This window comes from Natrix helvetica (assembly GCF_964273705.1).
Source record: "Natrix helvetica genome assembly, chromosome: W".
Taxonomy (NCBI): Eukaryota; Metazoa; Chordata; class Lepidosauria; order Squamata; family Natricidae; genus Natrix; species Natrix helvetica.
Genome location: NC_138555.1, coordinates 64,036,951 through 64,049,045, shown reverse-complemented (window position 1 = coordinate 64,049,045; position 12,095 = coordinate 64,036,951). Strand labels below are relative to the sequence as shown.

The following is a 12,095-nucleotide window of genomic DNA, read 5'->3' as shown; positions in this document are numbered from 1 at the left end:
TATATTTTCTTTCTGTAGGTCATAAGGGCAAAGAAGTGACATTGACTTGGCCATGCCCACCCGGTCAAATGACCACCAAGCCACACCCCAAGCCACGACCACAGAACCGGTAGGGAACATTTTTAGATTTCACTGCTGGTAGTATATATGTTATTTGTCTTTCACTTTGGTTTCTATGGTGGATGAAACACCAAGATGGTCACACTGTGTTCGATATACTTATATGTAAATAATACAAATATTTTTTTAAAAAGAAACCAATGAAACCCACCATATGGAACTGATGCTCAAAGTTTTGGGTTTAGGGGGGAAAGCAATAAGACCAGTGTTACTCAGACAGAAGTTGGTTACCTTAACTGTTGAATCCTGTCTTTTGCTCTGGCAGTTCTCCTACTTCTTCCTTCTGGGTTTGGTTGCTTATCCCAGTTTCTACTATATCCTGCGTTGGATCCTGGTGCACATCTGGCAAATGGAGTTCTGCTTTGCTGTCTATGCACTGTAACTGCCAGATGGGAGGCTCCCTGCAAAGTCTAGGGGGGAAAAATCCTTCACAGCTCTTCCAGGAACATCCACACACCCAGCCCAGCCACTTCTACCCATCCCTGTTTTACAAAACCAGCAGGCTACAATGCTCACAGTCAGCCATAAGGTGTCACTGCCGATTTAGTTATTTCCTCCTGGCAGCCAATTGCTCTTTTACCTATCAAAGGTTGTATCAGGGTCACCTCTTAGCAGGTGGAAGATTATTCCTTAATGCGTTAGGAGAGGAACGGGTTAGTTGCCACATAGTCTCCCCCCCCCCCCCCAAACTGAGCTGAGATTATAGGTTTAGCCAAATTTCCAGCGATCCTGCCAGAGAAGGGAAGAGGCAGAGCTCAAGGAAGTTAGGCTTTGGTGTTCTGGGGGTTAAATGATGATGCCTGATTAGCTGCCTTGGAAAAGGGGGAGCAATGCTCAACCAGCTTCCAGATGGAAAGAAGCAACAGATTAATTTAGCAGATTCTGCCATGGGATGTTAAGGACACCGATATCTGAGTTTCCAACCTCATCCCTCTGAGATGTCCCAAACATCCAGCTCAGTCTTCCAATCCTGAGTCAGATCCATCCTACCCAGCTTCATCTGCCAACTGGCAGGTCCTCCACAATCCTTCTCCACCCATACATAGATCTCATCTTCCGTCTCCCACCATGCCTTGCAAACTGGGCCCTGAGCTTATTTAGCTATGATTATTCAATGCTGAGCTGTGCTACCCTGCTCTTCTTTCTGCGGGTCCATCTGCACAGTGCAGTCCACTGTCTCTTTAAGTTGCTCCCGCACTGTGCTGACAGCTGCTCCCCCTCCCTCCCTCCTTCCCCTGACTGTGTCTCTCTGTGTGTCTGTCACAGCAGCTCTGCTAGGGACCAGCCCTCCTACCGCCATCCCCCCTTCCCTCTCCATCCCCCCTCGCCCCCTGGGGGACCATGAGCCTTCCTCGTGAACCCCTGGAGGGATCCCAGCCCCATTGACCCTCCCCATCCTCTGCTCTGCCCTCCTTCCTCCTCCTCCTCCTCCCCCCATCACCCCAACCCTGCAGCCTGAGCGAGATGTTTCACGCCTTGGTAGCAGGGACCATTGTCTTTCCTGGCCTCTTCCTGTTGTCCAAGAACGGCCTCAAGTGGCTACCGGGCCTGCGATGGGAGGAGGCTGACACAGTCATCATCTCAGCCAGGTAACCAAGGATGCAGGAGGGGATGCCAGCAGGATCTAGCAGTCCAGAAGGTGGGCAGGAAGGAGGGCAGGCAGAAGGCTTCAAGGATGAGCTGCTGGGCACCTGGATTTTTGTAGGTTTGTTAGTTTGATGTGGGTGGTTTTAAGGAAAAGGGGGGACTGTGGGTCCGGGGTAGATGGAATGGGAAGGGAGAGGGTTTTTTTGGAGGGGGAGTGGTGTCCTCATCCCTAGCAAGCTTTCTTGGTCACTTCAAAAGGAGAGGTTAAAGCTGGAAGCCAATTCTTGGACTCACTGGGAATAGAGTAGGGTTCATTCAGTTTCAAACTCTCTTGGACCTGTAAGGGATCTCTATAAATAGAAAAGTGTCCAGGATTTTCTGGAAGAAGCATTGTATTGAGGCCGTGAGCTAGTTAATGTTCCTAGGATCCCACAGTGAGAGTGGGATCATTTTAGGAAATGCAACCAACACAGTGAGAGTCGAAAGGGTGTCACTGCCGCCTCTGAATAGCCCAACAGTAGTGATAACTCAAGAAAGTCAAGTCTTAGCAGGGTGTTTTAAGCCTGGGATTGAGGTGTCACCAAACAGGTTATTGGAGTCACTGTAAGTTTGTTAAACTGTGAATTAAAGTACCCACAGCTCTGCACTCCAAAATGGAAATTCTTTTGAAAATAGGAGTCTTTCAGGAGGCTAGATGTTTTGTTGGGGTATAGTAAGAGATGCTTTAAAAAAAAGTGGCATGTAGTGAAAACCCCAGGGATGTCTTCTAAGATGGGGCGGGGGACACCCAATTGCCCTCATCATTTAGGATGTTTTCTTTTAAGCATGAAAGCCTCTCTATTGACTGACTTCTGGAATTGCTTGAGAATGTAGCAGGGTCAACGGGCAGCTGAACCATTTAGCCATTGCTACTTATCTCCAAATATATCCACCCAATGGCAGTTCTTATGGGATGGTGAAAGATGCATGGGTTGGAATTAAAGCTGTTGGTCAAGGCTGGCAAAGTTCTGGAGCAATGTAATATGGTAGTCTAGGTCGGCTCACAAAGTATCAGATTGGGATTGAGAACTACTGTTTTGGCCTCATACCTTCAGACCTAAAATGGAAATAGGGTTCTAGAATTCAAGAGAAGAGGAAGGAGAAACCACAGTTCTTACCATTTCCCATTCTCCTATCACAGACTTGTCTCCTCAGTACAGGCCATCATGGCTTCCACAGTTGGCTACATCATCTCCTCATCCTGCAAGCACATTATCGATGACCAGTAAGTCAGCATTTATGGTGTAATGCCAGGGCAGCACTGTGGTGCAGTAATCGCATTCCTACCCCAACCCCATCTCTACCTTATTTTCTGAGCGCAACTCAGCCAGCATCTTGGAAAGATCACACTCCTGAGAAATTTGACACCTGCGCCAGGAGTGGCACCAAATTTAGAACGGGATGACAGTGTCATGCTCCAAGCAGATGTACCACAATTAGTAGGCTGGCTCAAGAAGCTGGGAGCAGGGCAGAGAGTTTGGGGCCACCAACAGGAGTGCTATGGTCGATAGCAGTGTAGGGTGAAGCACTGGGTTGTGGACCCAGAGAGACCGTGTTCAGAATGCTGTTCCAAAAATAGGTGTTTCAGGATTATAGGGGTGGTGGAGACAAGATGCTTTGCATATAAAAATTGCACCCACCACAAAACTTAGTAGAGGTGTTAGAGTAAGTAAGACAAAAGTAGCAGGAGGGCAGAAGCCAAGCCTTGTTGAACTTGCATAATAAAGTGCTGTCCATGGTGCTGCAAAAACAACACCATGGGTCTCTAAGTTGGTAACTTCCCCTTTCAGCACCATGGACAGCCCCACTCAAACTATAGCAAGTCTCCCATTCCAGTCCTGTACTGTATTCCCAAATCCTCATACAATATATGGGAGAGTTGATTTCCACAATATATGCTGGAAATAAGCTCCAGGATCAGATTTGTCAGTCCCTCTGGCTTCTGGGAGGGCTGCCAGACTTCAGTTTATGCAGAATCCAATTTGGGAGTAGGGCAGTTCTGCAGGACAAGAAGGACTGGAAATGCAGCACAAGTCCACACTGGGGAATTCTGAGGACAGAGCAGGGTAGAGATGAAGGGTTTGGGGTAGCTATAAGATATGGCAGGATGTGTCTTTGGATCTATTTCTATCATGTCCTTTCTTGATTTTTCCCAAGGATAGTTTAGCTTCTTATTAATGAATTTAGATGGGATTAATTCCCTTCCTGGGTGATGTTAGATAGGCATGTGGGAGCAGCACAGGGAATTAGACCAAAGGAACATCTGCTTCCATTGCTGATTTGCATTCTGTGTATGTGTAATTAAGTTTTATTGGGCAGCCAGTGACGAGGAGAGGAGGAGGTTAAAACAGAGGGAAGTTGGATTGTTGGGTCCTCTGCCATGAGCTATGAGATATGCACAGAAGGAGGGAGCTATGAGAAAAGACTTATCTTAAGGATGTGAAAACTGCCTCAGCATTTTTATTTTCACAAAGATATCACAGTGCCCCTTACACAGCAAATCTCCTTCTGGGAAGTAATGTGAGGTTTCACTGGCAACATTTCAACACTTTTGAAGTATCCTCTTCATTGACCCTCGTGCCTAAAATGCATAGAAATAATGCTTTCTATGTAGGTCTTTCAGCATGGAAATCAAATTCTGCTGTACCCATCCTCAAAGCATACAGCCCAGTCCTCCTAAATGTGATTCAAACCCAAATGCCCTACTTTTTCTTAGGTCTGGATGCCACAAGGACGTTTGAGCTTAGTATCCTGCATTGCACTGCTGCTTTGGCATTTGGCCTAATCACCTTGCATGGAGCAGAGAGTATCATCAGCAGAAATGTTTGGGAGAGGGGGAGAGATAGCATCCCCACAGTCACATGATAGAGCTGAGCAAGGGATATGATGGTTAAGAAGTTGGGTCCCATCTGTAAAGAAACCCTATTTTATTTATTTCTATTTCAGCTGCTCTTTAGCATTTTCAAAAATGAGTCCAGACCAGGAAATTCTTTTTAAAACCTCCTGTATTTTAAGTCATTTTAAGTAGAATGAGACTAAGTCCAATGTTCTGAATTTACATGAATCTCAGTGCCTTTTTATAGAGTTGGTGGGTTTCTGAGCAAAGTTGAAAGCATGGGTTCCAAGTAGGTGTTAGCAAGCCAAAGCATCCTGTTCATAAAGGCCAGAGGGAGTAATATGGTAGGATCCGATAAGTAAGGCGGAATTACTAATAGTATACCTGTCCTAGGTGCAGCAGTGTCTGGAGTATCTTAGAAATAACGTGCAAGCAAATAAGGTGTAAGCAAGTTAAAACCACATTTGCTCCAGGAGCAGAAGGTTGTGATTAGGATCAGGGAGTGGGAAAGAGAGAGAGCGGGGAGAGAGACACAGGTTGATGTGAGCAAGGCAAAATCTATGTTACCATTGTCCTTGGGAGTGAAGCACATCAGCATGCCATCAATTCCTCATTGATTGTGGCCTTGAGTCTGTTCCAGAGGGGTAGAGAGTGCCCTGCTCTTCCATCCCCTTTGCTTGTGGCTCAAGTTATCTGCAGGGATTATTGTGTCTATTAGCTGCTTATATTCCTTTACCCCTTTTCACCTCCTGCAGGCACTGGCTGACTTCTAACTACACCCAATTTGCAGTCCCTTACTTCATCTACGATATCTACGCTATGTTCCTGTGCCATTGGCACAGGTACCAGGTCAAAGGGCATGAGTCAAGATGCATTGAGACCCAGACGCTGCACACTGCCATCTGTGCCTACTTGCACAAGGAATTACTGATGGTGATTCACCATCTTTTCATGGTGTTGGTTTGCTTCCCTGTGTCTGTGGTGAGTGGGACCGGGGGTGGGGGTGGGGCCCCTTGTGCACAGATGAGGATGCAAAGGGAAGGCATGGGCTATTGATCCATGCAGCAGAAGAACCTGCAAATGAGGATGCTGTGTTTTAGAAGATGCTGCTCCACCCGCCCAGGTCTGTCATGCTTATCACTTTCCCCCCTTCAGCTGTGGCGTCAAGGCAAAGGTGACTTCTTTCTGGGTTGTATGTTGATGGCTGAACTCAGCACCCCTTTTGTCTGCCTTGGGAAGGTTCTCATCCTGGTGAGTATCGCCTGCTGCTGAGCTTCTCTTAGGGGAGCAGGGGAAGAGAAAGGTTCGGCTTGGTTTTTAGCTTAGTGTACCTTACAGGTAGGTAGCCCTCGACTAATAACCAGAGGTAGTTCCTCAACTTACAACAATTGAGCCCAAACGTTGTGTAGCTAAGTGAAAAATTTGTTAAGTGCGTTTTGCCCCATTTTACGACTTTTCTTGCCACTTTTGTTAAGTGAATCATGGCAGTTGGTAAATTAGTAACAGAGTTGTTAAGTGAATCTGGTTTCCCCCTTGACTTTGCTTGTCAGAAGGTCGCAAAAGGCGATCACATGACCCCGGGACACTGCAACCATCATAAATGTGTGCCAGTTGTCAAGCATCCAAATGTAAATCACATGACCATGAGGATGCTACAATGGTCCAAAGTGTGAAAAATGATCAGAAGTCACTTTTTTCAGTGATGTTGTAACTTTGAACAGTTCACTAAATGAACTGTTGTAAGTCGAGGACTACCTGCATTAACCTAGTAACCGTTCAAAGTTATAACCACACTGAAAAAATAACTTACAATCATTGTAGCATCCCCACAGTCACATGATCAAATTTTGAGCTCTTGGCAACTGGCATGTATTTACGATAGTTGCAGTGTCCTGGAGTTGTGTGATCACCATTCACAACCTTCCCAGCTGGCTTCCAGTTAAGAGAAGTCAGTGGGGGAAACCAGATTCCCTTAATGACTGTGTCATTCACTTAACAACCACAGCGATTTTTCTTAACAATCATGGGAAAAAAAGGTTGCAAAATGAAGTGTGTCTCACTTAACAACCCCCTTGCTTAGCAACAGAAATCCTGGTCCCAATTGTGGTCATAAGTTGAGGACTACCTGTATAGGCTTTATACTGTATATTGGTTGTTTGGTTTGTGGACATTTTAAATGGTGTTTTAATTTATTAGATGCCCAGAGTTGGTAGGGTAAGATGGGAGACTGTACATAACTAAATAAAGACATAATGGGAAGGCAGAAGAGTTAGCCAACCTGACCTGAATTTGCCTTTCAACTCTCTTTATCCCCTCTTTCCACAGTACAAGCAGCAGCACACTCTTCTCCACAAATTGAATGGCATGGCCATGCTAGTCACATTCTTCTGCTGCCGAATCCTGCTCTTTCCATATATGTACTGGGTATATGGGCAGTATGTTGGCTTGCCCTTCTACCATGTACCCTTTTCCATCCCCGCCGAGTACAACTTGGGATCGGCCATCCTCATGGCTCCCCAGATATACTGGTTTGGCCTCATCTGCCGTGGAGCGTTCCGTGTCTTCCGTGCCCAGGGTACCACCAAGGAACAAGTATTGCGAAACGGGCACAGGATGGATACCCAGGCACTGGACTAATAACTCTCTTGCCCACTGCCTCAGCTGCTAACGGACAAGCCGCCTTTTTCCCCTATGACTTATTTATTGGGGTGATGGGAGGGAGTGGAGAAGCTGGCTTCTAAGCCAAAAGGGAAAATGGAAGGGTCTGGGAAGGGGGTGGTGGTGTCTCAAAGGAAGTCTTTAGAGCACATAAAACCAAAGTATTCCTTGCTTTGCTATGTGGAAATCCTTTGTCAAAATCCCTCTAAATTTGCAATGCTGTCAATGTTTTGAAATGTCTATGAGTTGGGTAGGGTTTGAACCAGAGTGTAGTCCTAAACCAAAGGGAATACTGAAGTTATCTATGTTGGGGAGATATTCAGGCTGGTGCGGCACTGGATCAAGAATCAACTGGATGTGGGCCTGTAGAGCAAAACCAGATTTCTAATGTATCAGGGCTCTGCCAAGCCAACAAACACATAGTGGTTATTGCTTGCTAGACTATGATTAGATGACCTAAGATTTTCTGAGCATTGCTAGCCAAGGAGAGACCCATGTGGCTTGCATGGGAGGCGATACTATTACCTGAAAGCAGGAGTTATATACCATTGGATAGGAAGATTAAGTCAAATTCTCCCCAATCCTAATTTCTTTAGACTTGCAGAATCTCTATCACATATAAACACAATGGCGAAATAACACTGGTTTTGGATTGCCCTCACCCCAGGCAGCAATAGGGGAATCTATCAGCAGAATTAGTTATATTTGTAGAATAACCAATAAGGAAACACTCATCATTTTTTGGGATGCTACTAAAATAACATGGTCTTCAGTATTACTGGATTGTCATCTACCCAGGATATTTAATTCATTCATATGTGGGTGTGGGTGCGATCTCACACACGCGCGCGCACACTTATCCTCTGTAGCAAGATGATCAGAGGGGTGCTGTTCAGTGACGTGCGGTGAGATTTATGGCTGGTGAGGCTGGTGACGTCATCAGGAAGGCGGGGAATGGGACCACGTGTGCTGGAGGCTCAGGCTGCCTCAGCCTCCAGCACACGTGATCCCATTCCCCGCCTTCCTGAGCGTGCTCCGCCGGCTCGCGCTCCGCAGTCCTCAAAAGCGACTGGGGAACGACGAGAACCTTCCTGCCTCTGCTGGACTTTGCGCACTCCTTGCGACTGCATATTGCGCGCGAAATCCAGCAGAGGCAGGAAGGTTCTCGTCATTCCCCAGTCGCTTTCGTGCCTTCGTCATCCGGCAGCGCCGACAACATTTCTGCCTCCGCCCTCCGCAGCTCCCGGGCGCGCCCGGACGGAGGTAGCCAGAATGGCCCCGAGGCAGTCTGGCGGGTGAGCGACCGAGGATCAGGCTGCCTCGCTCGCTCTTTCGTCCGCCCGGACCACCTCGGCGTCGCTGTGGCTACATCTGTCCGGCTGCGCCCGGGAGCTGCGGAGGGCGGAGGCAGAAATGTTGTCGGCGCTGCCGGATGATGAAGTCTTTGTCATCCGGGAGCGCCGACAACATTTCTGCCTCCGCAGCTCCCGGGCGCAGCCGGACGGATGTATATAATATTATAATATTATATATATATATATATATATATATATATATATATATATATATATATATATATATATAGTATATAATATTATATACTATTATTTCATGAAGAGAGGTGAGTCTCTGCCTCCCCTGACCGCACGTCCCTGGTGCTGCTTAAAGAACACATGCCTCCCTCCCCATAGCAATAACCAAGCAGGGGAAACACATCCCTCTCCTCTTGACACCTCCTCCTGTTTCAGCACAGAATTCCCTCACTACTCACTCTTAGACCCCATCCTCACTTCATAGGGCAGGAATCTAGCTGTAAATAAAGAGTAGGGGGGAATGTATTTATAACCCAAGGTCTGCCAAGTATTAAAGGAGCCTTTATCTACTGTCAGCCCAGGGGCTGTGTGTGTCGTTTATTAATTCCAAACCCCCAGCCCCATGTGTATTGCCAAGCCCTGTATTCAGATCACTCTTTCCCTAAAACCTTTGAGGACCACATAGCTGTCTTTACAACTCTCCCTCTTTAATCTTCTTTTATTTATCTACTTATTTCTATCCCACCTTTGTTATTTTTACAAATAACACAAGGTGGCAAAGATATCCAGCACACCTTCCTCCTCCTATTTTCCCTACAACAATATTGTGAGGTGGGTTCAGGTGAGAGTGAGTGACCGGCCCAAAGTCACCCAGCAACCTTTTATGCCTAAAATGGGGCTTGAATTCACAAGTCTCCCACTTTCTAGCCTGATGCATTATTTCTTCATCAATCAATATCTTGCAAATGCATACAAATTGAAAGGCCTTTTGCTTAACAGGAAGAATCGTGGAAAGGAGCAGAGGACAAGCCACTCAGGAACTCTAGTCGCCTTCTCTAGTTGCATTGTTTACAGAAAATCCTGAAATGGGGAAGGATGGGAAATCAGATCCTGAAGGAAATGTGTGGGCACAAAACGTGGCTCTTAAGAGCACCAGGGCAGAAGAGCACCAGGGTAAAAATACCAGGGCAGGGATTTGGAGGCATAATGTATGTGTCACATCAAGCAAGTGATCCTCCCTTGGACTTCTTTTTCTAATAAACAGGTTTAGAAGCCCCAACATGGAAGGGGGAGGGGAAGAATGAGGGCTGTAAAATAAGGGAGGATACAACACACATGAGTAATTTATGCTTCTTTTAGCCCCATGCTATAATTTTCATGTGTTGCCTGTTGTCTGGTTTCAATCTTCCCAGAGGGGATTCTGGCAATCCCTAGAACAGTTTTTCTCAACCTTAGCAACTTTAAGATGGGTAACTTCAACTCCCAGAATTCCCCAGCCAGCCAAGTCCACCCATCTTCAAGTTGTCAACGTTGAGAAACCCTGCCCTAGAGGAAATACAAACTGACATCTCACTTGAAGCAATAAATTCAGGCTTTTCTCCTATAAACGTAGAGACAGCTAGGATCTTCTCTTTATCGGAGTCAGGGTAGTCAAACCAGGGTGCCTCATGGGATAAGGACTCCATCCTCTCATTGGCATTATCTAGTTTTTCCACAGGTGCTGTGGGCCAATACACCCATCAGAGAACACAGGAAAGAATTTCTGATGTCATAGGGAAGTTACACTTCTTAAATTGGTTCATATTATTACTGATTAAGGACAAAGTATATTTCCTCTCTTACATCTATTTTCAGAGCTGGTGGGCTAATCAGTCTATTCTTCAAACATAACCATCCTTACATTCAGTCATAATTTTTCTGTCTATCTTCTCTCCTTTAATATTTATGGAAGGTCTCTTTTAAACATTCAATAACCATCCATTGTGTGGTCAATTAATTGTTTCCCAGTTCTTCGTTTAGAAAATGAACAAACTTTTTAATGACTGCAATGCATATGGCCAGGAACTAATGAAAAAGTGCTGGAGTTTATCAAAATATTTTTTTCCATATGACTATATGTGGATACCACTATGATAGTAAGCTCTAGAAGTATCCCAAGTCATTCCAACATATTTATTTATTTATTTATTTATTTATTTATTTATTTATTTATTTATTTATTTATTTATTTATTTATTTATTTATTTATTTATTTATTTATTTATTTATTTATTTATTTATTTATTTATTTATTTATTTATTTATTTATTTATTTATTTATTTGACTTATCAGTCGCCCCCTCTCCGCAAAGGGACTCGGGGCGACGTACAATCAAAACAAATATACAGATGTGGCAACTATTTTTGTAGTTTAACAAAGCATTGATCATTTTTAAATAGTGTTAATGCAGAGCTAGAATCAACTTTGGTCTGGCACTGATGCTAGCCTTTTCACAGTATGCTGGAAACTCTACCTAAACACAATTGAAATAAAAGCTGTATCCATGCAGAGTTATTGTATTGTGAACAGATTTTTTTCAGATGTACACAGGGTCTAAGAAGCTACCTGAAATTTATGCTGAGAACTTCAAAGAATGGATTCATTAATGATAAAATAATCAGTTTATTGACTTCGCCTTTTTGGAGCCTGGGTTCATTCCTCATATAATACCTAGATGTCATGTGGATGATTTGGTTCTAATTTGGTAGGTTGAATGGGATGATTTTGCCAGACCATAGTTGAACAAACCATGGCTTAGTGTTATATAATCCCAAAGTAAGATTGAAGTTTCCTTTTAATTACCGTGTTTTTCAGAGTATAAGATGCACCGGAGTATAAGACGCACCAAGGTTTTGAAGAGGCAATTTTTAAAAAAAAGTAGGTATGTAGATAGAAGGATAGAGAGGGAGAGGGAGAGAGTAGGTAGGTAGGTAGGTAGGTAGATAGAGGGATAGACAGAGAGAGAGAAATACAGTAGGTAGGTAGGGAGGGAGGTAGATGTTTCCAGGTGTATTTATCCATGTGCTGGAGAAGGAAATCGCTGACAACATAAGACTTGTTTCTGCTGGCACAGCACTTGATCAATGTAATTTGCATCAATCACTCTAACTAAAAAGGAAAAAAAAGGTTTTTGCACTCTGCAAACCTCCCTAAAACGACCTGTGTTTTTTTCAAATAAAAGGCATGAATAGCCTTGGAGGGGGGCTTGCAGAGCACTTCTGGGGGGGCGGGGTGCAAAAAAGAGCAAAAAGCGGCATGCATAGCCTTATGGAGGCTTATAGAGTGCTGCTGGGGGCTGGGGGAGGGGCAAAAAAGCCCCATTTCTTCCTCATTTCTGCCCTCCTCAGCCCCCAGGAGCTGTCTGAAAGCCTCCATAAGGGTATGCACAGCCATTTTGGTGAAGGGGCGGGGCTTCAGGAGGCAAAAAAATGCTGTATTCGATGTATAAGACGCACCCAGATTTTCAGCCTCTTTTTTGAGGAGAAAGGGTGTGTTTTATTTA

At 44.9% G+C, this 12,095-nt stretch overlaps 1 protein-coding gene across 1 annotated transcript; it reads left to right on the top strand.

Moving 5' to 3' along the window:
* The first annotated feature begins 1,437 nt into the window (after window positions 1–1,437).
* LOC309400807 (ceramide synthase-like) lies at window positions 1,438–8,125 on the top strand. The gene is made up of 5 exons (XM_081969495.1): window positions 1,438–1,709; window positions 2,888–2,971; window positions 5,338–5,563; window positions 5,738–5,833; window positions 6,908–8,125. The coding sequence occupies exons 1-5, from the start codon at window positions 1,585–1,587 to the stop codon at window positions 7,217–7,219; spliced, it is 843 nt and encodes a 280-aa protein (XP_081825621.1). The 5' UTR covers window positions 1,438–1,584; the 3' UTR covers window positions 7,220–8,125.
* The last annotated feature ends 3,970 nt before the right edge of the window (window positions 8,126–12,095 follow it).

What these genes read in the sequence shown, in the direction of transcription:
- LOC309400807 (XM_081969495.1), top strand. Translation starts at nt 1,585, where the DNA reads ATGTTTCACGCCTTGGTAGCAGGGACCATTGTCTTTCCTGGCCTCTTC. An exon ending in ACAGTCATCATCTCAGCCAG is followed by an intron (nt 1,710 to 2,887) that starts GTAACCAAGGAT and finishes CTCCTATCACAG; the next exon opens with ACTTGTCTCCTCAGTACAGG. An exon ending in AAGCACATTATCGATGACCA is followed by an intron (nt 2,972 to 5,337) that starts GTAAGTCAGCAT and finishes CACCTCCTGCAG; the next exon opens with GCACTGGCTGACTTCTAACT.